The sequence below is a fragment of the Teleopsis dalmanni genome, chromosome 1, assembly GCF_002237135.1.
Source record: "Teleopsis dalmanni isolate 2A chromosome 1, ASM223713v2, whole genome shotgun sequence".
Taxonomy (NCBI): Eukaryota; Metazoa; Arthropoda; class Insecta; order Diptera; family Diopsidae; genus Teleopsis; species Teleopsis dalmanni.
The window spans coordinates 160357959-160383453 of record NC_051846.1 but is presented as its reverse complement, the minus strand read 5'-3'; the positions used below and the strand labels follow the sequence as shown (position 1 = coordinate 160383453).

At 23.5% G+C, this 25495-nt stretch overlaps 1 protein-coding gene across 1 annotated transcript; it reads left to right on the top strand.

Moving 5' to 3' along the window:
• The first annotated feature begins 3189 nt into the window (after window positions 1-3189).
• Window positions 3190-25385, top strand: LOC119669669 (sodium/potassium/calcium exchanger 3-like). Its single transcript, XM_038079656.1, has 8 exons — window positions 3190-3323; window positions 21546-21671; window positions 22367-22674; window positions 22743-22974; window positions 23047-23193; window positions 23282-23515; window positions 24724-24825; window positions 24889-25385. Exons 1-8 carry the CDS (start codon window positions 3248-3250, stop codon window positions 25209-25211), a joined length of 1548 nt encoding a protein of 515 aa, XP_037935584.1. The 5' UTR covers window positions 3190-3247; the 3' UTR covers window positions 25212-25385.
• Window positions 25386-25495: the final 110 nt, after the last annotated feature.

The following is a 25495-nucleotide window of genomic DNA, read 5'->3' as shown; positions in this document are numbered from 1 at the left end:
TTTTAAGTATTACCAAAATACCCATCATTAGTGGTCTTGAAAATAATTCTTGTATTTAATTATTCGTAAATAATAATTTTTTGAGACTGCAAGTACCAGGAATCGAACTCGTGTCCTGCCAAATTTGACGCTCAGAGTCAGCATTCCTTAACCAACTAACCCAAAACCGTACTTGACTTTTATGTTCGCACATTTTTCTGGAGTTTTGTTGATTGGCTGTGGGTTTAAATGCACTTGCTGGGTTTAACATATATTAGAACGAAATCATAGACCAGCTGTAGAATAATGGAATTAGGTAATCATATTTTTATTTTTAAATAGTTAAATTTTAATATTATTTTGTTTGTTATGAATTTATAATATAGTAAATTATAATATAAATTTTTACTATTTTAACAATTATTTAATGTCGTTTTTGATTAGCAAATTTAGGGTAATTTTTTCAACAGAGATTTACTTTTAATAGAGTTTTCATTTTCAATTGATTAATCTCATACAAAATCTATACCACTCGAGATTAATTTATAAAATTTCAGATATTTTACCAGATTAATAAAATTACCCTGAAACTAATAGTTATCTTATGTTATTTGTCAATTAACATTTAACGTTTTAAACATTTGATATTGCGTTTACTTACAAATTAAATGTTAAAAGTTTAATTAAAATAATATAAAAAAATACGCTAAATATGAATAAAATAATAAAATAACCAGTACTAACTTGTCAATATATGTGTAGCTGTCAAATAATATTGGTATTACACAAATCTATATTTGCCAATCAAAAATGCCTGAAGAAAATAACAGAATACACAGGATCTGTTAAATTTTATTTTTAGTTTTAATGTGTGTAAATAGTTTATGTAAATAACATTTTTTTTATATCGGTAGAACCGTTGCATGACGTGAAACGCATACATAATACATAATACTGTTGTTTAACATAATATTGAACTTGACTTTACGCGCATGTTCAATTGGATACTCTGTGTTTATCAATTATAAGCACGAAATTTATTATAAAGGCCAGCAACAGCAATTAAACACTTTTAAAGTCAAGGCCGTTTGTCATTAAAAAAATTTTTGGAGAAAGCGTGCACTTCAAAAATCGTCTTATCTCAAAAATTTCTTTTTTCAAACTGCATTTTAAGTGGTGTTATAAAATATAAAAAATAATTATAAAACTTTATGTTCTTATCATAGAAAATTTTGTTATTATTTATTTGAAGTTAGCAACCTTTGATGTGTGAGGTTAACATTGCAAATGAAAAGGATTTTTATGAATTTAATCACGTTTAATAAAAAATTTTTAAAACTTATTAATAAAAATGTACTCACTTTATTTAATTTGAAAATTTTAAGTTGTTTTTATAATATGTATTACTTTATTGTTCCAATGACCAAAATTTATTTATATATTCTTGATTGGCCAATATTAAATAATTAAACAAACAACTTTTTAAATTTGTTTCTTTTAAATACATTTTAACTACATCGATATTTCAAGTTTAAACTATAGTTATCTTCAAACTGGAGAATAAAGATGACCACAGACTATAGTCTATTGTTTAACATTAACCAAATTCAATTCAAAATTTATTTATAGGTACTGTATGCTATAGAGCAATGCTGTCCAGACCAGTATCACTGAATAGGTTAGAGGACCGCAGAAATAAATACATACGTTCATAATTTTGACCGAGAAATATTAAAATACGTTAATTTATTTAATTTATCTTTTACAATTTTATCAGTAATGGTATTCCACCATAAAAGTGAACTAATTTAGTTACCAAAATATAAAAAAGAAAAATTTGTCTAATTAAAAACATGACGCGGGCTGCACAAAGATTAGCCGCGGGCCTTGCTATAGAGTACCTAAATATATCAAATATTTTTTTAAAAAACTTAAGACTGATTGCTTTTAACTTCATAAATTAATTTTAATTTATTTCATTTAATTAAAATTTAACTCTATTTTGTGATTCTATATGAACAATTAAATTACCTTATTTATGAAGAAACCGAATTCACATGGTTAAAAAATAAGTTAAAAATATTAATGCCTAAAAGATTTAAAACTTCAGAACTTAATATATAAAAATAAACATTAAAACTTTTTAAAAAAATGTTTGAATTTGTTTTTAACTTAGTAAAACTTAAAATTCAAGACCATTTTCTTGAATTTGTATTAATAATTAAATTACCTTATCTATGAAAAAACCGAAGTGATAATGTAAGTTCTACTGTTTAAAAAATTCAGGTAAAGATATTTTTAGAATTAATACATGCATAAGCCTAAAACGATTTAAGTCTCCAGAACTTTTAAAAATAAATATTAATTATCTTATTAATCAAAAAAAGTACTCAGCTAGTTCGTTTATTATTTTGCTCAGTTCATTAGCGACGTAAATGAACAACATTATATACTCTATATACATTTATAAATTATAAATTATTATTTATTATATACAATGTTTTATATATGTGTTTATATGTATGGGTATATACCAATTTTTTTTTTGTTATTGTTTCAGAAATTATTTTAAGTTGATTTATAATATCTACAATTTGTGATCATATGTTTTTGTGCTGTCTTTTTTTGGTTTTGTAACTAATGACGAATGTGTAACTCTTAATCATGTATGCAGAGTAATATAAAAAGTAAAATTATAAACAAAGCTTTTCGTTTAAGTCATTTTAACTGAATCCACCGACTGCTTATAACCGTTTCTCATCTTTTCGAAAACCGCAAGTCTTATCAGTAAAGAAATAATGGCAGTACTTGTATTCGTAATTACCGAAGGCAAATATAATCGTACTGATATTAACACCCACTTCTTGATAAGTTTTTATTATGAACATCAATATAACATGTTCACAGTACTACTATTACTAAGGGTTTAAATTTTAATGATTGAATTACGAGCTTATTAAAGCGACTACACAATTGTCAGAATTAGTTCAACATCGGTATTCAGACAGTGTAGTACTTGCTTATCGATGAATATTCAAGTGGAGAACTCTACAGAAAAGTTCCTATAAGCTATATAAGCTTAATGAATTTGTAAATTTTTTTTGGAATGAAAAAAATTGAGAGTGATTTTTATAGTTAATAAAACATTACAATTATCAGTACAGTAGTGTTTGTATTTGAAACAATAAAAGTAACTCAAGTGAGTTAAATAAAAATAAAAATAAAATTACATTTTTATAAAGTATATATATAGAAAGTAATAAAAAAAATGCTGGCGACACGTTGTTGTATATTAGTGGCATTAGTTTTATTTGTCCCATCAATTCAAGGAGTGGATTTAACAGGTAAGCTAATGTATTTTGCTTATAAATTAATAATATTTATTAAATGTTGTATATATATTTTATAATTATTATTTTATAATTATGGAACTTGATATAAGTTATATAGTAATAAGGATAGTAATAGTAATAAGGACTATGACTATTTTCTTCTATGAAGTATAATTTGAAATAAATTGAATATCAAAATTATCCTTGATATATATAATTAATAAATATTATTAGAGAGATTTGAATAGCAAAGAAAAGACAAAGACAAAAATTTTAGTTAATTTATTGAAATTTGGCTGACCATAAAACTCTGTTCTGCTAATTACTCATTATCAGTGGTCTTAGGAAATATACGAATTTTATTTTAATTAGTTCAATTTAATTTGAATATTTCTTAAGACCACTGGTGATGAATATTTATGGTAGCAATATTCGAAACATCGTTTTATGGTCAGCCAAATTTAAATAAATTAACTAAAATTTTTGTCTTTTTCTGTTTCTTGCTATTCGAATCCGTCTAACTTTTAAATAGTTTCTTTTCGTTATAAAGACGCGTCACTTTCGACAAGAAAAAATTAACATTAATAATTATTATGTTGTATATATATATTTATATTATTATAAACCCCAATAAAAATAATTAGTGCTATAACATAAAATAGTCCCACTCCATTTACAATGCAATAAAGTATTATTTAAAATAAATAATATCTTAAGCATATCCTTAAACTATTCATTTAATACTCTTTCGAGTTTTTGAAAATAATGAGATAAATGATAAGACCATTCTATAAATATTGGAAATTGTTGTTAATCTATTTGTAATTAAATATAAAAGTAATAAAATGCAAAATACAAAAAAAAATTATTTTTAATAAATATATAAAGAATGTAAATATATTATATGTAAGAAATTGCAAAATAAAAAAAATTATTTGTAATAAACATATAATGAATGTAAATATATTATAAATAAATAAGTATTTATTTTAAGTCAAGTATAATTTTTTCATTGTAAGATTGTAAGATATTATTATAATTTTAATTTATGATTCCTTTAAATAGCATAATTTATTTTTATTTATTTTTATCTTTTTGTACAAATAACTCGACCACATATATACTTGATATAAATTTATTTCAGAATAAGATAATTATTATTTATGAAACATTTAATGCTTCAATGAAAGCAATGTTTGCCTTATAATATTAATATAATAATGAATTTCTTCTAATTTTTTACTTTAAAGTGTTTTAAAAAGTATATACATTTTTTAAATCGAATTTATTTATCTAAAGAAATTTAGATTTTTCTTCAAACTGTAGATTGTATGACTATACATTTTTAATGTTGTTCTCTCCTTCTCTAGTTCCACCTATTTAACATAGCCTGCCCATATTATGATATGAATTTTTATTAACTTATCAAAGTTTTTAGCATTATTTTTAGATTATTTTATATATAACTAAATCAAAAATATTTCTACATAATTTAAAACGTTGTCAATTTTATATGAATAAGGACTACAAATAAAAATAAATACCAAAACTATATAACTAGGTATTTATTTTAAAAGTTCATATTAATATATACGTTTCGAATTTTTTGACTTCTTTATCAGGCCGGGTGAAGAACTGATTTAACAATCATAAAATAAGGGTTATTTATTATAATAAATATATTTTAGAATATAAATTATTTCACAAGTTGAACATAAGTATCCTCTATAATACGAGGCAAAACTTAAAAAAATTAGGTTATATTAAAATTTATCCTCCAAACCCTTTGACTTAATATCTTTACAAATTATTGATAATTTATTACAGTTTTTAATTGCATTCAATTAAATTAAATTAAAACATTTTCATTTTAATTGTTTCATAATGAAAAACAAATAATATAACAATAACATCACTTATATTAATATTTATTTATTCGTGAAGAATTTTAAAAACCACCAGGTACGAATGGAATAAAATTTTATTTCTTATATAAATTATTAATAATATCACATGTCTATTTCAGCTTTAAAATGTAAAGTACATACAAAAAAAATTACACTTTTACTTCAAAATATTTATAATATATAATATAATTGTTTAAACATACGGGTATAAAAAATCGTTTAACCTATAGCACCTGTTCGATACTGTTTTTTATTTTATATAATCTTAAACTTCCTAAATTAATTCTAATAAATGTTAATAAAAATGAATAAAAAAAATTTTTATTAAAAATTTATAATTTAATTCGTATGTTGTATTATTATTATTAACTTTTAGTAGAAGCGATAAAGGTGTATCGGAGTACTGATTTTTAAAAATTAAAAAAAAAGATTAAATTGTAGTTATAAAAATAAAAATAATTATTATCGAATTATAAAATTAAAAAATTAATTTTAATAAACTGTTTAATAATCGCTAATAATAATTTTTGTAACACAATATAATGTATATAATTCTTACTGTTAAATAAATAAGTTTATTTTTTATACAAGTTTATTTTTTAAATTAAAAAGATATTAATATAACCAACCGATATAACATAATAATATATATTTAAATTTTTTTTCCTCTTTATACACTTCACTTGGGAGCATAAGGTTTCAATCCAATCACGATATCGTATTCTATTTTTTAATTACGACCAGTTCAGTCCTGTAGACTCAAGCTCTGCTAACACCAAGCTTCTCCATGTGTTACGTGGATTATCATGTTTTCGTTTACCTGCTGGATTCCATTCTAATGCGGCTCTTGATATATCAATCGTGTTTTTACGTAGCGTGTGTCCATCTCCAGCGTCTACTCATTATACAGTATTCAATTTCTGTTTGACTATAAAGTTGCCAAAGTGCTTCTTCACTAATTGTATTACGCTAGTATACATTGTAGATGATCCGTAGGCATTTGTTATAAAAAATTTGAAGCTTTTTTATTTCATTGGTGTTAATTCGTCAAGTTTCGTAACCATAAAGCATGACAGATTTGACACATGTTAAATAGATTTTTAGTTTTGTTGATCTCGAGATTTGATTTAATGATCATACTTTTTATAATCCACCGAAAGCTTTTCTCGCTTTGCTGACTTTGACATCCATATCCTCCGCAGATCTGTCATTGACATTCATTGATATTCATGGTGCAGCCCAGGTAATTAAAAGAACTAACATCCGCGATCCCGATCTAAAGTAAACGGGCAAGAACTTCGTGTATTTTATTAAATATTAAATATAATATTAAAGTACGTTTCATAAAAATTATAACATAATTACTGTTTTTTTTATCAAAATTACAGTTTTAATTCAAAATCCATTTGAATACAGATAAGTAGCTGAATTTAACTGATTGGAACTGGTTATCACAAAAAAATACGGGTTTTTGGTAATAGCAGTTATAAAGATTTTAAAAAGAACCCCACTGTTTAAGTATTTCACAAGGATTGTAAACGTCCTAAATGGTTAATAGTATTAGTATTATAGTATATATACCATCAATAGTATATTGTTTTGATCTTGGTTCAGTTATGGCTTCATTGTATGATTTTATGTTCGTATTAATTTGCTCATTTTTGCTTTTGTTTTCATACGAAACTAATATTAAATATTAGGCGATTAAACGTAATTTCTTTGGTAATATCTTCTAATTTGTTATAGACAAGCATACAAGGTAATATTCGCGGTCTCTCAAATCCGACCCTTGTGTTTGATTTCATTAACGACATAATCATGCGATATTATTTGATTGCCTGATTGCTATCAAATAGGACATAGACTTGTTTGTCTGGAAAAGTCCTGTTTGGCTTTCGTAGCTCTCAACTCGACAATTGATGCTCTTTCAGTTTTTTTTTTGTGGGCTATTGAAGCAACCACATCTATCTAATTTGTTTTATTAAAATGATTATTAAGTTAAATAAATTAAGCATACATTCCCATATATTTATTTTTTTAAGTATACTGGACTTATTGCTATGACTAGTCTATACCAAACTCATGGAGTTGGCATGGTCCTTTATTGAGTAGACAATATATTATCAGCGCGTCATTCATTATGTTGAAACCTCTTTTCAGAATTACTTTAACATAAATAAAATACTTTAAAAGAATAAAATTGTTAATAAAGCTGGAGTAATTTTAGTAAAAAATTGTCGGAATAGTAATAAAAAAAATTTTTTAAGAAAATATTATTTTTTTTATTATTTATAACAAGGCTGTCCAAATCAGATGCGATCGTGGGCCAATAGAAATTATTGTAGAGATTCTCTACAATAATTGTTGCAGCAACAAATACATACGTTCATAGTTGTTATTATAAATACATTATAACATTATAAATACGGTTATAATGTTAAATTTAGTTTTTATTAATTTATCAATTTAAATTTATTTATTTGGTAAAATATAAAAATAAAATAATGTAGTTTTACCTGTATACCAAAAGAAAATTTGCGTAATTGTAGTAGATTAAAAAAATGGCGCGGGCCGTAGAGACGCTAACCGCGGACCGCATGTGGCTCGCGGGCCATACTTTGGACAGCCCTGGTTTATAAGACTATTAAGTATTCATTTATATTAAAATTCACAAACGTATGTTTATACAAATATATCAAATGAATGACATTCATTTTTTGTATTACGAGTATAAACCTTTAACATATTTACAACTTTCGATTTGTAAAAAAAAATGTGAACTATCAATTTATAACGTAGTAAATATATTGTTTACTATATAACTATTCTATTATTATAACTACAAAATCCATCTTCATGTATATTGAGGTATACAGTAATTAATCAAATTATTATTATTTACTTATAGTTAATAAAAATAGTAATAAAACTAACGTAATTCATGCTTGTTTGTATCATTTATTGCTCTATAATTAAATTATTTACGATTTAAATGTTTTCACAGGTTTTGAACTAAAAATGAACTGATCTATCAATCAATCTAGTTCATGTTAATTTGCTTGTCGGCTATTCAGTATGTAATTTACGATAATTTTGATGTCTTTTGAACTTTTTTTTTTACTTTGAGTTCTAAGTTTATTGTATATCATTTAATGCGATTTAATTACTTTTATATGGGGACTTTTTATAATCAGTAAAATTGCAACAAATTACTCGTAAAGAATTTCAAAACAATTTATATTTATCTTTTTAGTATTTTATTATTATAAAAGTACTTAAGTCTTAATACTTAATACTCGTATGAATAATGAAATTTCCATTTAAGGAAAAAAGTGTTAAGGATAAATTTGTTTATTTTTGCGTAGTTTAATTTGGTTAACTAAGATATTTCAATCGAATTTTGAAGAATTCGCTTTTAAGAAATAAAAATTCTAAATAAAAATTCCCCAAAAATTGGAAACACCTACAAAGGCAACATAAATTATTAAACACTTTATTTTTTTTTTTATAAATTTTTACTTTGTATTTTTAATGGACCAAAATACATTTTCGTTAGAAATTTACTTTTGGTTTTTCTAAATCGACGTCAAGATTACTGCACACTTTTGATAGTTTTTATAGCTTTCATATTTTTTACTAATATTTTGTAATTTTAGAAATTTCTCATATTAATCAAATTACGTTAAATAAAGAAAATTTTTATTAAAAGTCATTACTTTATGACTTTTGTGTATGTCTGTTCTTGGGTTTCACAAATTGATATTCTCAAAATTTTGTACGGTATCATTTTATAATGACATCACGAAATTACTTGAGCTATTATATTAAAGACTTACTGATCCAAATTTTGTAAAAAAAAAAAAACAAAGAAAGATGTCTACCTTATTTAACTCTCACAGAGATACTCTCAGAATAAATCAAGTATTTGCTATTTTGCTATTTTTTAACTACATTTTTTTTATAACTATCTTTATTTATATTTACATAAAATCCCACGCACATTTATTTGTAAACAATTTTTTTTAAAGTATTATCAATAAAAATCAACCAATTCTAATTATTGGCTGATTTGATTTGCGTAGATTCATAAAAACTCTTTGTAGAGAGTTTACTCTATTAGTAAACGTTTACTCTATTAGTAAACGTTTACTCTATTAGTAAACGTTTACTCTATTAGTAAACGTTTACTCTATTAGTTTACTCTATTAGTAAACGTTTACTCTATTAGTAAATGCTTACTAGATACTATATAGTACTAGATTCATAAAAACTCTATGTAGATAGTTTACTATTAGTTTACTATTATTTACTCTATTAGCAAACGTTTACTCTTTTACTCTATTAGTAAACGTTTACTATATTAGTAAATGCTTACTCTATTAGTAAATGCTTACTCTATTAGTAAACGCTTACTCTATTAGTAAACGCTTACACTATTAGTAAGCGTTAACACTATTAGTAAACATTTACTCTATTATGCAGTACGTATTTGGTGACCAAACATTTCAGTAAAAATCAACGAAAGTCACTTTAAATAAACTATATAGACAAGTATGCGGAAGTCTCATAAAGCCCATGAAAACTAATTCCACAGATGCATTGGGTGAAAATGCACAGGAACTGCTCTACAGCACTCAAAAAAATGCTCTAAATATGATCTAACCACATACTAGTTAAATTGACCTTATCATTTTGTTAGAGAAATTTAAGTTCATGTTGTTAAGAAGAAAACCCACATATGATTTGGTTAAACCAGCATAATACGTAGAGTAATAATATTTCAACCTGAGACTTAGTTAAAATCTAGTAAATCAATCAAATTACTTTTTAGATTGTCGGCACTATTCATATTTAAAAGAAATTTTACCTACAAAACATTGATAAGATAATTAGAAGAGATTTGCAGGTTTCGTACAACTATACTATACAGAGATTTACTTAATAACCCATTTCTTAAGATTCTCAATCTTATACCAAAAATAATAAAAAAAATAATTTTGTAAATAAATTCAATATTACCATTCATAATTGGGAGAATTGTGTAGGATTTGTAAGTCTGATACATATATCGATCTTAAGTAGTAAATGGTAACACTAAGACTGATATACTAGAACCTTTTTTACAAAAAAATTTGCCTTTTAGCAAACACCCCACTGTATTTTGTGCAAAGCTATATACCATCGAAACCTATAGGCACAAATATTTGATTTTAAAAGATATATAATATCTTTGATATATCGAGAAGCAATATAATGTATGACAACTGAAAATCTGTTTATCGCTCTTGAATGAACTAAGACAAAGCAATCGCGTTATATTGTTATAGATTTCGGGACATGATGGACACGATGAACCATACTGTCCTTAGGCGAAACCGAACATAGTTGAAATATTCAGAAAATACGAAGACACTCAACTTACAGTATGTACTGTAAAGGCCATGAGCAGGCTTAGGCACCCAGTTTTTAATATAATACTTACATTGAGTAAGGAGAATATCACAAATTTTTACCAGGTTTTTGAAGAAGAGACTGTAGGGTGGAATACCTCTTTAACAAAGGAGAATCTTTCAAATACTGGAAGTTCTGGTTCTCTGCGTATACCAAAATTGCTCACTTCTACACTTTTTCATTTGGATGACACACTAGTCGCCCTCATAACATATGAAACAAAACAAAACAAAACCGTCAAAAGGTGCTCACGTTCCTTAAAAGTAATATGATCACTTAAAACAACCACCTGAGTCGACGGTATATAGTAACTTTAAAAATTATAATAACTTTTTGAAAATTGATGATAATAACAACTAATTAAATAAAATTGATACAAATAGGCGCATAATTAAACAAACAGATAAATGACATAGATATATGAAGAGATAGATGAGCACCGCGAAACCGACGAAACTTATCATTGTGATAAAATGTATAAATATTTCTTATGGTACCCAGTGTTTTCTTCACTGCATTACATATATCTTGGTAAATTTATTATTAAATAGAAATAGTCAAAGGCTCCAAAATCATTAATTTATGTCTTGCAACTGAAAAGCTGAAGACGAACTGTTTGAGTGAAGCATAATAATAATATATTAAAATGGAAAAAGTGTGATAGTATATGGTATACATGAAGCCTCTAATAGTTAAGAAACATCTACGTGGCCTATGCTTTGAAAATGCAAAGTATTTATACTTAGTAAAGTAATTAATGAGAAATTTTTTTAACATGAATAACAAATAATTATAGAACGAACAGTAGAAAATTATAATTTAGTTATATATATATTACTATATTAACATCTTAATTATATATTAAAAATTTCTTGTTCTTTATTTCTCGTGTCAGCCATTCAAATTCAGAAAAATTGCATACCTAATAAATCTCATTAAAATGTGAAGCTCGTGGCTTTTATTCTAATTTGCATAATACAATAAGAAAACCTTATGTGTTGCATAAGATATATTATTTTATTTGTTTAGTAATTTCCATTTTTTAAATTTTATAAAACCCTAACGGGGTTTTTATACCGAACGGGGAATGACTTAAATAATTTTTTTTTTTAATAATTTAATATAATATTATTACGACAGGTTTGTATCAAATGCGAAATGAAATAATTTAAAGAAAAAATTTTAAGTTCCATAATTTATTTAGATTCTGTACAAAAATCTGTTCTATATATGATATGTGCCATTTCTTAATACTTTTGTGTAAGGTTAAGAATTATAGGTGTTCGAAGAGTGACATGCAGTACAGCACACTAAAAATTCTTTTTAAAGTTCTTGGATTTATTTAAAAAATAATTTAAAACTATTGCTATTAAATGCAATAAAACTATATAAAAGTGTTATAAAGTAATATGCATTATATGTATTAAGCTTCCTCTATGAAATTGTAATAGGTTCAACCTTAGGGTCAAGCCTACAGTTTTTCTGTCCTGTCACTGAACCATGGGGTTCAGCAAACTATGCGATGGCATGACAAGTAATATAGAGATTTTTATTAATGTTACCTAAATGTTTTATAGGTCGTCTAGATTTTGTTAATCATTTAACTGTAAAAGCTTAAAGTAATGTAAAATTCATAACTTATTTGTTATATTATATACGTATTTTTTATTTTTTATTTTTTTATACAAACTATGCCTATATAGCATTCTGCTCATATATAAATATCCATATATATAATATTATAATTTATTAGTACATTTTCTATCTCTCTCTCTCTCTCTCTCTCTCTCTCTCTATCTTTCTTTATCTCTCTCCCTCTATTTGTATTCTACTCGTGCTTCTATAAATAAGTAATCTTAAAATAATGTAATAAAATGAGATCTTGCATAAAATAACATTTTTTTTTTATATTATGAATGAAAGTAGTAAATACTGCTGCTATTTTTGCATTTTATGCCACATCTCCACTACCTTATCATAGCGTACAAGTTTCTTTTATCGTACAATAACATTTCATAAAAACAGCACACATATCAATAGTGATCTTAAAGAAGTGAAATAAATAACTTTATAACGTTATTTACCTTATGGACTCCATGCCAATCTTGCCTCGCTATGTAATGTTTCGGTTGCCTAAGTTTATGACCTATCCACTTCCCTTTTTTCGTTCTAATCTCAGTTAGTGCTGCTTTTTAATTCATTTCGTTCATCCGGCGTACATTTGATATTCGATATGGACACTATATTTTAAGAACTCTACCCAGGCACTTGTTTACAAACAATTGCACCTTTCTATATGGTTGGATGGATGTGAGGATGAAATACGCAATATCACCAGTAGGTACTGACGTTTAGAATTCCATATTTCCTAAATTGTTTTGCATTCCGTCATAATATCGAATATAGATAAAAATAAGGTATAAATGAAATAAGCATCCTCTTAAGGTATTTTGATTAAATTTATAAATGCCACTTTTTCAAAAATTAGTTAACAAGTAGTCCAAATAAAATACTAAATGTACTTTTGAAATTGCCTTTAGAAACAGTACAGTAATCGAAATAATTTTTTTTAAATTTAAGAAATTGACTGAAGAAGTAAATCATTCTTCATTTCAATTTGACAATTGAAGGCTACTTATTACTGTTACTTATTAAACAATACTATTATATGTTTTTATTTAGAATTAACATATAATATAATTAAATTACTAAGTGTTATAACAGAATTGGCAACAGAGTTGTGATAAAGATATTTTTAAACGTTAAACCCAGAATTAATATATTTTGTTCTAGAACCTCATACGATTTTTTAATTTTTGGACCAAATAAATACTGTAAGTGTGCCATCTGGTTAGGAAAAACCCTGTATAATTTTTCTCATTTCCAACTTAAACTTTGTTTATTTCAAATAAGAGTTCATTGATTTAATTTTAGTATTATTATTTAATTTATTCTCCATACTTTGTATTTTAATATTTGTGTTTATTTTAAGTGCTATTATATATGTTAAATATACCATATTACTTATAATTTGCAATCAATAAATTGATTTCCCAATTAATTGTAAAATCCAATGAAATAACAATTAATTTTACAATTTATCCATAAAAAATGTCTTATTATATCTTAGCTGCGCCTATTTATAATTGCAAATATAAGTCTGTTTTGAAATATTTATTGTAGATAAAATAATAAAAAAAATAGAATAATAAGCTTTTACAGTCTTGAAATATTTCTGTCGAATTTAAAACCTCTTTAAAAATAACGTGATTCAGATCAGGGGTGTCCAAACCACGGCCCACGAGCATCTTACGGCCCTCGGCTAATATTTGTGCGGCCCTCGACGAGTCATATTTTAGTAACATTACATTATATTATTTTTTATAGTTTCCCAAATAAATTAATTAAAATATTTTAAATAATTTATTAGACTTCTGGTTAAGACTTAAGTATGTATTTCTTTATATATTATTTTAATATCACAATAAAAATAAGATCTTTTTCGTATGTCAACAGCTAATAATAATAATATTGATATTGATAGAATTGTGAAAGATAAATTAATGAAAAACAAATAAAACTAAATTTAATATTATCGCCCTATTTTTATTTTTCTTCGGAAAAATAATGAACGTATGTATTTATTTTTACGACCCTTCAACCTGTTTAATGATTTGAATTGGCCCACGGTCTTATCTGGTCTGTAAAGCCCTGATTTAGTTAAACAAAAATTAATAAGTTTTTATAAATAATATAAACAAAATAAATTTTTAAATAAATTTTCCAAAAATAAATATTTTACTTATTTAAATATATAAATAAATATATAAATAAATAAAATTGAAAGTAGGTAAAAAAAATTTACATTAATAAATTTAATAATTTTTTTTCGTATCTTGGAAAAGCATTTTCTGTTAGCCTACCTCACAGGAGAACCCGCTTGGGTATTTATAATTTATAGTTTTTACTACTATGAAGTGTTTATTGAAATATATTTATTTACATGACTAATGTCTATGCTATATTTAATATTCTACGAAAACATTCTCAAGATACATACAATCAGCATTTAAGACTTAGAATAACTGATATGTTATTATATGTGACTGCTATGAATTTTATATATAAATAATTATTTTTAAAATGTTCTGCAGAATATCGAGCTGTTCGAAGCTTGGAACAGCTATGTTTAAATATACTTCTGTTCATTGTCTGTAAGCTGACCACTTTGGTCTTTATACTTGTTTTACTGCTTTTTTAGTCTGGTGCATACTACGTTTTTATCCGTAGTATCAAAACGACATTTAATTTGTGATAAAGCGGGTTTTAGTGTATAAGTCCATCACTTCAACATAATCTAACCTATACCATATAAAATTGGTAAAACCCTCTAAAATGTGCTTGAGTGTGCAAGTTCATCATTCTAACATAATCCAACCTATACTTGTTGAGCGACCTTTTAAAAAGCGTTTGAACATTATATGGTGTTCAAGCATGTATCAGTATTTGCTTAAAAGAAATTTAAAAGTACAATAATTAGATCATCTGTTCAGGCATCTCGAAATCAGCTATACAGACAACTCCAACCTCTTTCGGCTTACATAGAACTCACATAATCCGGAATGTATTAAATCCAGATTACTGAGACATTCGTATTACTAAAGTCATCATCAAAATCAAGAAGAAGTATTAAATATACTTATTCATATTACATTTTATATAAATTCATATATATACATATATTATATATATAATAAATATAATATAATATAATATTATAATATATATTATATATTTGCGTTAAAAAAAGAAAATGAATAGAAACCAAGCAATAACTAACTCTTTATTGAATTAATTCATAAAATATGTAAATGGCTAAAAACATATATGCGAATAAATCACATATGCCTGTATGCATATAACCTATATTTTTATATTTATTTTAATGATTTATTTTACTACACTATCGAGTAGACATTTTTATAATTTGTGATGCATATAAGCGATCCATATATATGAAATAGTAGTTGGAGAAAGAGGGCGTAGAGGTAGACCGTGTCTCCGGAGAAGTGATCAAGTTGAGGGAGTACTAACCGAACTTGAAACCCGCTAACGAGTTGTTATTGGCCAAATAAATAAGTAAGTAAGTTCCATATAAGCCAATCAGTGGTCAAACCATATGATACATATTTTGCATTTTCTAATTTTGTCCGGAATATGAGGGAATCTAAATTGCCAGAGATTCGAATTAGTGGATAATCATTTCTCTCTAATAAAATCGGCCTATGCACTGGCTAGACTTTGGCGTTATTTTTGTATTCAAATATAAATACGTATTCTTTTTAAGAATTTGTGTGTGTTAGTAAAAAGTAAAAGTTTATGAAAAAATCTTGTTAAAGTCTACCCAGCATAGTAGCTGGATTTGTGAAATATGACTCAGAGATAGATAAAATACATTGTTTCCAACTAATAGTGTTAAACGAGTATTTGCAGTAAAAATATTTTACAAAGAAATATTATCTTTATATTTATTTTTAAATATTTCTAAAACGAAATATACTTTTTATATATGTAAGTAATGCTAATTCATATATACAAAAATAAAGCATGCAAAATGTTACAATGCCGAACATTCAGAACTTCTTTAGAATCAAATATAAAAAACTACAAATATTTTCTGCGAACAGTATTTTAAGGCGATGAACGTTGATATTCCTAAGCGATATACCTATCTGCTGTAGCGTAAGAAAATCCCAAAGATGTTTCGATAAATTCAATTAACTTGCAATTAAATTTATTCTTCAACGTCACTTTATCTACGTTACCGCTGTTTCGTATCTTTTTCGTAATATAGTAAGTGCGATATTGTAAATATTATTGTAATTCCAGTAAAGCAAAGAAATTTTTATATAAAATCAGTTGAAACTGTAAACAAGGCTCATTTAACAATCAGTTACTAGACTAAGAACACAAACTGTTGATATTGAAATAAATAAAATAAAATAAAATAAAATAAAATAAAATAAAATAATAAAACAAATATAAAGCAGTATTATTATTAAATTAATAAAGTATCTTAAAGATTGAATTTAATTGTTAAGTGTTTTATTTATTTTTTTGTGTTGGTTTTTTTTCTTTTTTGTTGAATTATAATTAAAATAATTTCTGTGCTCAATACAATTTTGAAAATTGTGCTAAACTTAAAACTATATTAATTTTAATTAAGAAAAAAATTAAACCTGAACACAATGTGTTTAAAATCAGAAACAAAAATTAAGGTGTTGCTTTTAATCGCTGCCACACTTACGGGAGTATCTTGTCAAGGTACGAGTATAAATAATAATTTTAATGATATACGATAATTAATTATAAATTTATGTAATTCAACTTAAATGACACTTAAATGTTATGGATAAATATTTCTAAGTAAAGTGCGAAAACATTAATCATCATATCAAATCAAATTAAATAAGTAATTATTAAATTAACTTAATTATTTATTAAATGAATTAAATTATAAATCAATCAAATAAAATAAATAATTATATAAATTAAATTGTTTTATAAAGTGTTGATAATGTTAAGTATGTATAAGTAAATAAATAATGTAATGAATTAAATTATAAGAAAATCTAATCAAATAAAATAAAAAATGATATAAATTGCATTTCTTTATTATTAAAAAGTGTTGATAATATTAAGTATAAGTAAATAAAAAATGTAAAAAATCAAATTATAAATATAAATCAAATTAAAAATAAATAATTAAATAAATTACATTGTTTTATATATAAAAAAGTGTTGATTATATTAAGTACAAGTTGTTTTTGTTAATATATAAATAAATAAAAGTAGTTAAATTGATTTATATCATGTGAAAATAATTTTGTTTGTTAATTAATTATTATTCAATAATTTTTTGTTGAGTTAGTTCTGTGAAATAGTTTGTTTACAATAACAGAAATTAGTAAACAGTTTTCAGATATTTATAATAAAAACAAAAATATGAGTGAAAACATTTAGAAATCAAGTGCAGTTAGTTTTTGTAAAAATTGTAAAATACACAAATAACTTAGAAACAAATTGCTGATTATTAACAAAAATATTTACAATAATTATATGAAAAAATATACTTTATTTCAATAAATTATACATATAAAAAAATATTTTGGATTACAAAAAGAAATTGTTTAACTAAATTAATTAAATATTAAATATATTTACTGCTCTGAAGATATTCGATATATTGATTATAAATATTTATTAATTAAAATTAATCATTGTTTCTATGAAATTGATGGATCATAGGATATTTTATGTTTACTATAATTAAATAAAAATAAAAAAATAAAAAAAAATAAAAAATCAAAAATTGTTTGCATTTAATCGAATTATTTTTAAAAAATATTATTTTTAATATAATAAAACTATATTTTTTTATTTTTTTTTAGTTTGAAGTGAGAACATTTATTAATAGTAATTACCTTTTTAATGTGATAAGTAAATAAATATTTATAGCAAATATTTAACTCAATCGATTAACAATGTAATGTAATTCATTTAAAAACTTTAGAAAAAAATTTTTTTTTATATTATTTATCTTATCTGCCTTATAGGAAATGGCTATAAGTAATTGAAAGAATTTTAGTATATAAGGATCATACGTAATATCAAATCAGTATTTAATAAATACAATTTTTTCAATGAATCTTCAGAAAGTTATATTACAAATTTAAAGTGCAATAATAATAATAGAACTTAAATAAATTATGTACATGGTATCATTAAAATACTAATTGAATATAATAAAAAATAAATATAGTACTTAAATGTTTGATTGCAATTAGTTCATATTTTGTTATTAATGTGTTATTTGTTACTTAAAGGCATTTGTTAAGTTTTGGAAATTAAAATAGTTTTTTTTTATTTTAACTATATTATTTATTTATACTGTTTTAAAAACCTTACAACTTTTCGAAGTTTATTGTTTTTTTCATATGGGCAAAATGTTGCATTATTTTAAAAATACTACATAATTTTGTATATTCAAATATATTCTATATATATTTGTCGTTTATTCAAAACACAATAATAGAAATTAAAAACAATTAACCATTTTCTAGATGATTTTAATATAGTCCACCTAACTAGTAATACTGTTTGGCATAGCCAAGTCACAATACCACAAATTTAAAATCTATAAGAAACTGCTAAAAATAAAATATATTTCTTTACAAATATATATTCTACACAAAAATCTGTGTCCAAATCTTAGTTCGTTATACTGAGAATCAATATCCTCAAGTTTCACTTTCACCATATCCGCTCCCATTGTTCTGATCTTATTTTAGTCCATACAAAATTTAAATATTAACTTCTTAGTAGCATCATAATCCGATTATAAGTATTTTATTTTATACATATTTGCAATATTCTGATTGTGATTAAACATTCACCTACTTATGATAACCAAACAATTTTCTTTTTTATTACTTTTAGTTTTTTTCGAAAAATGTTGTTCGTCACCATTTGTTGATTATTTTTCAAAATACATATATATAAACTATATTGTTTATATAAATTAAATATTATAAAAATCTACAAATTTTTTCAAATTACATTTTATTTACTTTTACAGCTGTTATGTTTGATAAATGTTAACATTTATTTAATTTCCATGAATGTTGTCAAAGCAGAATACAGTGACTTTAAAACTATTGCTGTTAATATCTGCTACTTTAACATAAAATGTAAATTGTGTAGGCAAACTGCAATCAACTATTATAGAAATTTTAAAGAAATAAATAGACAAAAGCAAAAAGTATTAAACCTTTTTAATACTCAATACTTTACAACATACATATTTTTGATTACTTAATACTTTTATTAAATATAATATAACAGTTTTATTTAACTCAATAAGTTAAATTTGGTTTTTGAGTACTTTCTACTAAAATGTTAGCAATTTTTAGTCGGGCTTTGACATGATTTTTGATCATTTATGCTAAATGTATGTATTATATGGAATATAATATATATATATATGGAATATATATGTTGAAATATATTAAATAAAATATAGAATAACATGTCATTATAATAATATAATGTTTAAAATCAATATTTTTTATAATAAACTTCATACATATATAAATGCACATTATAACATAATTATTATTTTATTTTTTTAATATTATTGCTTAATTTTTTTATCATATGTTGAAGAAGATATAACATAACTGTAAATTAGTTTTGTTTATGACAATGTATATTTTTTTATTCTATTTATTGTCGCTATTTTTGTCTCTATATTTCAATAATGTATTGTTTAAGAATCCAATGTATTCTTATACATATTTCTTATACATATAATTCTTAAACATATTTATTATTACATATAAAGTTTTAAACAAAATTACAGTTTGTTTTATTTAAAAATAAACAATTTCCTTTATTTTAATTTAATTCTATATTTCTTCTTACTATTACATTATATTAATATTTTATAGAATTAATTTGCTTATTATAATCCATTATAATTGTTTTATATATCAGTAGTGATTTGTTAAATATTTTACATTGTGTGACATAAAAATGTAATTAACAGTTATATTGTCACTGTAGACATACAAAATAATATTAATTTGAAATTAAAATTTGGATAAAATAGTAAAAAAATCTCCCAATATGGAAAAGGAATATATACATATATATAAAACAATATATAACTGAGTGTATTTTTTAAATATATGCTTTAATTAATTTATAAAAAAAATGATTTGTTGTGAAATTTAAAAAATTTGTTTTAAAGTTATATAAAATTGATTTGTAAAATACAATGTGGTTTTCTTGATTCTATAGCTTTACATATTTTTGCATTTCTTGTGAATTGAGTAATACTTAATAAATTTATTATATTTAATTAATTTCCTTGAGGCTGCAATGCACTAATTAAAATAATGTGGTTTTTCGAAGAAATTGTGTTAATAGAAAAATGTTTAAATAAGAAGAATTTTTAAATAATTATAATAGCGTGTTAAAGTAATAATTACAGATTAAATTAACTAATTTAGTAATTATTAACGATATAAGTATTCTATTTAAAATGATCAATGTAGACTTGATATTTTATTACTTATTTTATAAAACAAGTAAATGTGATACTTCAGCTGATATATAAAAATATATTTACGAGTATATGATTTATTTATGCTATTATTTGGATCACATAATCAAAATGCGATAATAATCAAAAATTAAAAATTGCTTAAATCGAATTAAATAATTTTTTATAAAGTTTTTCATTATTCTTATTAATTCTATATATTTAAACAAAAATGGGTAGTCTTAAACTTTTACTTAACATTGTATAATCTAGTAATATAATATATATGAATAAATAATTCAGTACATAATAATATAATAAATAATTTGTTTAATTTTTAAGACTGTAATAACCTTCAGAAATGAACAAATTTATTTTACAACTTAACATAGCCTATGAATGTTACTATATATGTATCTGATAACACTTTTATTTATATTATATACTACATAAAATATATATCATATATATATTTATATATAAATATTATACGTTTATTTTATTTTGCCTTGGAAATAAGTCACAATAAAATAAAAAATAAAATAAAATAAATAAATAAAGTAAAATAAAAGTTTAGAAGAAATGATAGTGCAACATAATAACTACCTATGACCAGAATACATTATTATCCAACCTATAAAGGATCATAAAAATTTTAAAGATTTATTTTATGATTGTAATGTGTATTAAAATTTTATGTCACTTTAAATTTATGTTATATAATATTAAAATATATCAATTAATAACAAAACTATTTTCTATAACTTTCAGCACAAAATAATACAAACGTACAATTTGAGGTAGATGGAGCATATATACGTATAGAACGAATACAAGATGTATGCAATGATAATAAAGAAGAATCACCGCTAGAAGAGTTTCCAGAGTATTTTTCTAGTAAGTATTATATATAAGTAATACATATAATATATATATATACATATATATATATAATGTATATAAGTAAGTTACGCTGAAAGTGCATATAAATTTACACTACACAATCAGTTAATAGATTTAATTTATATCTTATCAAGAAGATTATTGATTTGTTGCGTTTTCAGACTAAATATAAATTATTTAAGTAGAAGTCACAGTAAATATTACTAAAATTCACTTTTAAATTTTTCTTATCTTAAAAAAAATGCACTTTTTCGCACTCCAAGTTATTAGACTTATAAATTCTAATCGATCGATAGAATTTCATAAATAATTTATGTACTATCTTTATTTTTTTGTGTGAATATTATGTCAGCAACTAAATTAGAAAATTTTACAAACAAATAAAAATTTAAAAAACCTGATACTTAAGCGTAATCTCTCTGATCTGTCACTGATATAATAATATCAATTTGTGTACTAATTGAACGCACTTAACTCAACAGTAGTAGTCGTAGAAAACATATATGAATTATCAGACATGTGCCTAACTTGTAATCGTTTGGCAGTAAGTATAAATATTTGTTGTGAAGTAGATTCTCTTGTAAATAATTTAAAGTACTTCCGCCTAGGCTTTGATTTTTAATTAAAAAATTTTCTTTTCAAGTATTTTCAAATAACACCGATTTTTTTTATTTTTTAATTTTTAACAGTTGAGCAATTACGACAAGGCTGGGTTTGTTTACATGTATTTGCCGCCATTTATTTTTTCGTACTGCTGGCAATTATATGTAACGATTACTTCTTACCGACTGTAGAGTGTATCTGTGATGATTTGCATTTATCCAAAGATGTTGCGGCAGCTACTTTTATGGCTACAGCCACTTCAATGCCAGAGTTCTTCACCAATACGATTAGTACTTTGATCACTAATTCTGATATGGGCTTGGGTACTATTATTGGTTCACTTATGTTCAATACACTTGGTGTTGCAGGCGTAGCAGCTTTAGCTATTAAAAAGGTATATATAAATTTAATTACGGAATTATCAAAAAAAAAATTTATTTATAATTTGTTTAAATTTATTAGCCAGTACAATTGGATTGGTGGCCAATAGCACGTGATAGCAGTATTTACATATTTAATACACTGGTGCTACTGTTCATTGCCTGGGGTGGTAATGTTTCCTTCGTCGGTTCTTGTATACTTATGGGCTTTCTAGTTTTCTACTATGTACTTACTTTTAATAATAATCGTTTCATGCCAGCCATTCGTGTCTTTGTTGAGGATAAACTGAACTGCTGCATGTCAACACGTTACGGTAAGGATAATAAAGTTATATATGGAAATGTTTTCTTGTATATTAATGTATCTATATGTTTCTATTGTGCAGACTTTACGGAACCACCAGAAAATTGTGCTAAAGCTAAACTGCCAGTTAAGAAGGATCCACTTAATGGTGATGGTTTATTTGTTGTAAACGTACCAGACAGCCACTCCACAACTGTTTCCACAGTCAATTTAACAGAAAACAAAAGCTGTAAGTTTCTTTCTAAATAGAAAAGAATATGATATAATATATAAAATAATATGTCAAAAAATTATATAATATATATTTTTTTTTGTAGGGAACAATGATACAAAAGCCGTAGAACTGCCACCTAAACTATTTTCTTTACCTCGCGGTGAATCCAAAATAATGAAATGTTGGTGGGCGTTCACATTTCCAATTAGAATTCTCCTTAAGTGCATCATACCAAACCCAATTACTAATCGCCGATGGTATCCATTGTCGTTTATAATGTGTATCCTATGCATCGGTGCTAATGCTTATATGATTGTTTGGATGTTAACTGCTTTAGGTAAATAATAGTAGAAAATATTAACAAAACAACAAAAATTATATATATATATATAATTAACAAAAAAAAGCAATTCAATCAAATGAGATGAATAAAATAAATTAAACAAAAAATTTAGATTATAAATAATGTTTTTTTTAAAAAATAGAATTACAAAAATATTATTAATAAGTAAATAAATGTAAAACATAAATAAATTATGAACACAAATAAATAATAAATATAAATAAATATTAAACATAAATAAATAACAAATATAAATAAAAAATGAACATAAATAAATAATAAACATAAATAAATAATAAATATAAATATATAATGAACATAAATAAATTCAATAACTATATAAAAAATATATAAACTATTAAAAAAAATAACATTGATATTACTTATAACAATTATTAAAATCCACATTAATAATTAAGAATTAAATAAAACATTAAATAAAATATATTAAGAATAAATTAAGAATATGTTATAACATAATCAAATTTTAAATCACAAAATCAATTATAATTGATTCTTATACAATATATGAATTATATTGGTATAAAATTAGTAACAAAACCAATGATAAATTACAGTAAAAATTTCAATTTACAGAAATATTTTATTAATAAAAACAAAAAACTTAAAATAGCAATATTCATTTTAATTTTAATTTCATAATATTTTTCATGACAATCGTATATAGAGAAATAATTATACTGAATAAAAATAAAATAAATAAATAAAAAGTAAAATAAAAAATCAATTAAATTATATTATTATAAAAATTATTTATTAACTTATAATAATTTTTATATTAATATTTTTAATATTCTTATTATATTGTTAATATAACAATAAAACTATAAACAGTAATAATTATATTAATATTATTTTTTATTAATAATTTTAATATTAATTTTATTTTAATAGTTATAACTAAAAACTAAAATGTGTTTCAAATAATTTTCATGCTAATCTATTATATACAATATATAGATTATTATAGTATTTTTATATAATAAAAACAAAAAAATTAATTGAAAAACATAATAGTAATAAAAATAATAATAGTAATAAAAATTTAAAATAAAAATATATTAAATAAAAATATACTATTTTTATTATTAATATTAAAAAAAAAATTAAACCAAAATATATCTTAAGCCAATCTTTTACATATAGAATTTTGTTTAATAATTTCTTCACATCAATTTCAGGTGTTGCTATCAATGTATCGGAAATCATAATGGGCTTAACATTCTTAGCTGCTGGCTCCAATATGCCAGAAGCTATATCAAGTTTAATCGCATTACGTAATGGTAAGCACTTGCTCACACCCAATTAATACTATATATATTAATATTTTTTTCTTAAATTTTTAGGAGAAAATGGTATTGGTGTCTCAAATTCTCTAGGTGCAAATTCCTTGGCTATACTTTTATCTCTGGGTGTGCCATGGTTTGTCAAGAATTTATACAATGTAATCAAAGAAACTGGTACAACTAGTATTGAAATAGCTACACAGGGTTTCGAATATACAATGCTAATACTTATTGTATCCACAATGGCACTTTTTATTATTCTCAGTTTTAGTGGCTATCGGTTGACGAAACGCGCTGGTTTAGCATTATTCTCTGCCTATGCGATATTAATAACATTGGAAATTTTAATTGAAATGAATGTATTTTTTCCAAAACAGTGTTAAATTAACATTAAAATTAATTAACTATTACAATTATTTGTATATACTATATGATAAGCTAAAGACTGCTAACAAAACACAACGAACGAAACAAACCACCAAAAAGCCGAAAAGTAGTAGGAAATATTAAATTATTGATATTCTAGTTAAGTTTTTATATTAAATATTAAAAATATTAAATATTAAAATATTATTATTAAGTATTTATTAAACAGTATTTTTATAAATAAAAGTACTAGATGTACCAGTAAATATTTTGTAAATATAACAACTTCTGTAAATAATAA

Coding starts and splice junctions, on each gene's coding strand:
- LOC119669669 (XM_038079656.1), top strand. CDS start 3,248: ATGCTGGCGACACGTTGTTGTATATTAGTGGCATTAGTTTTATTTGTC. Junction 23,194..23,281: donor TTTAACAGAAAACAAAAGCT/GTAAGTTTCTTT, acceptor TTTTTTTTGTAG/GGAACAATGATACAAAAGCC. Junction 24,826..24,888: donor TTTAATCGCATTACGTAATG/GTAAGCACTTGC, acceptor TTAAATTTTTAG/GAGAAAATGGTATTGGTGTC.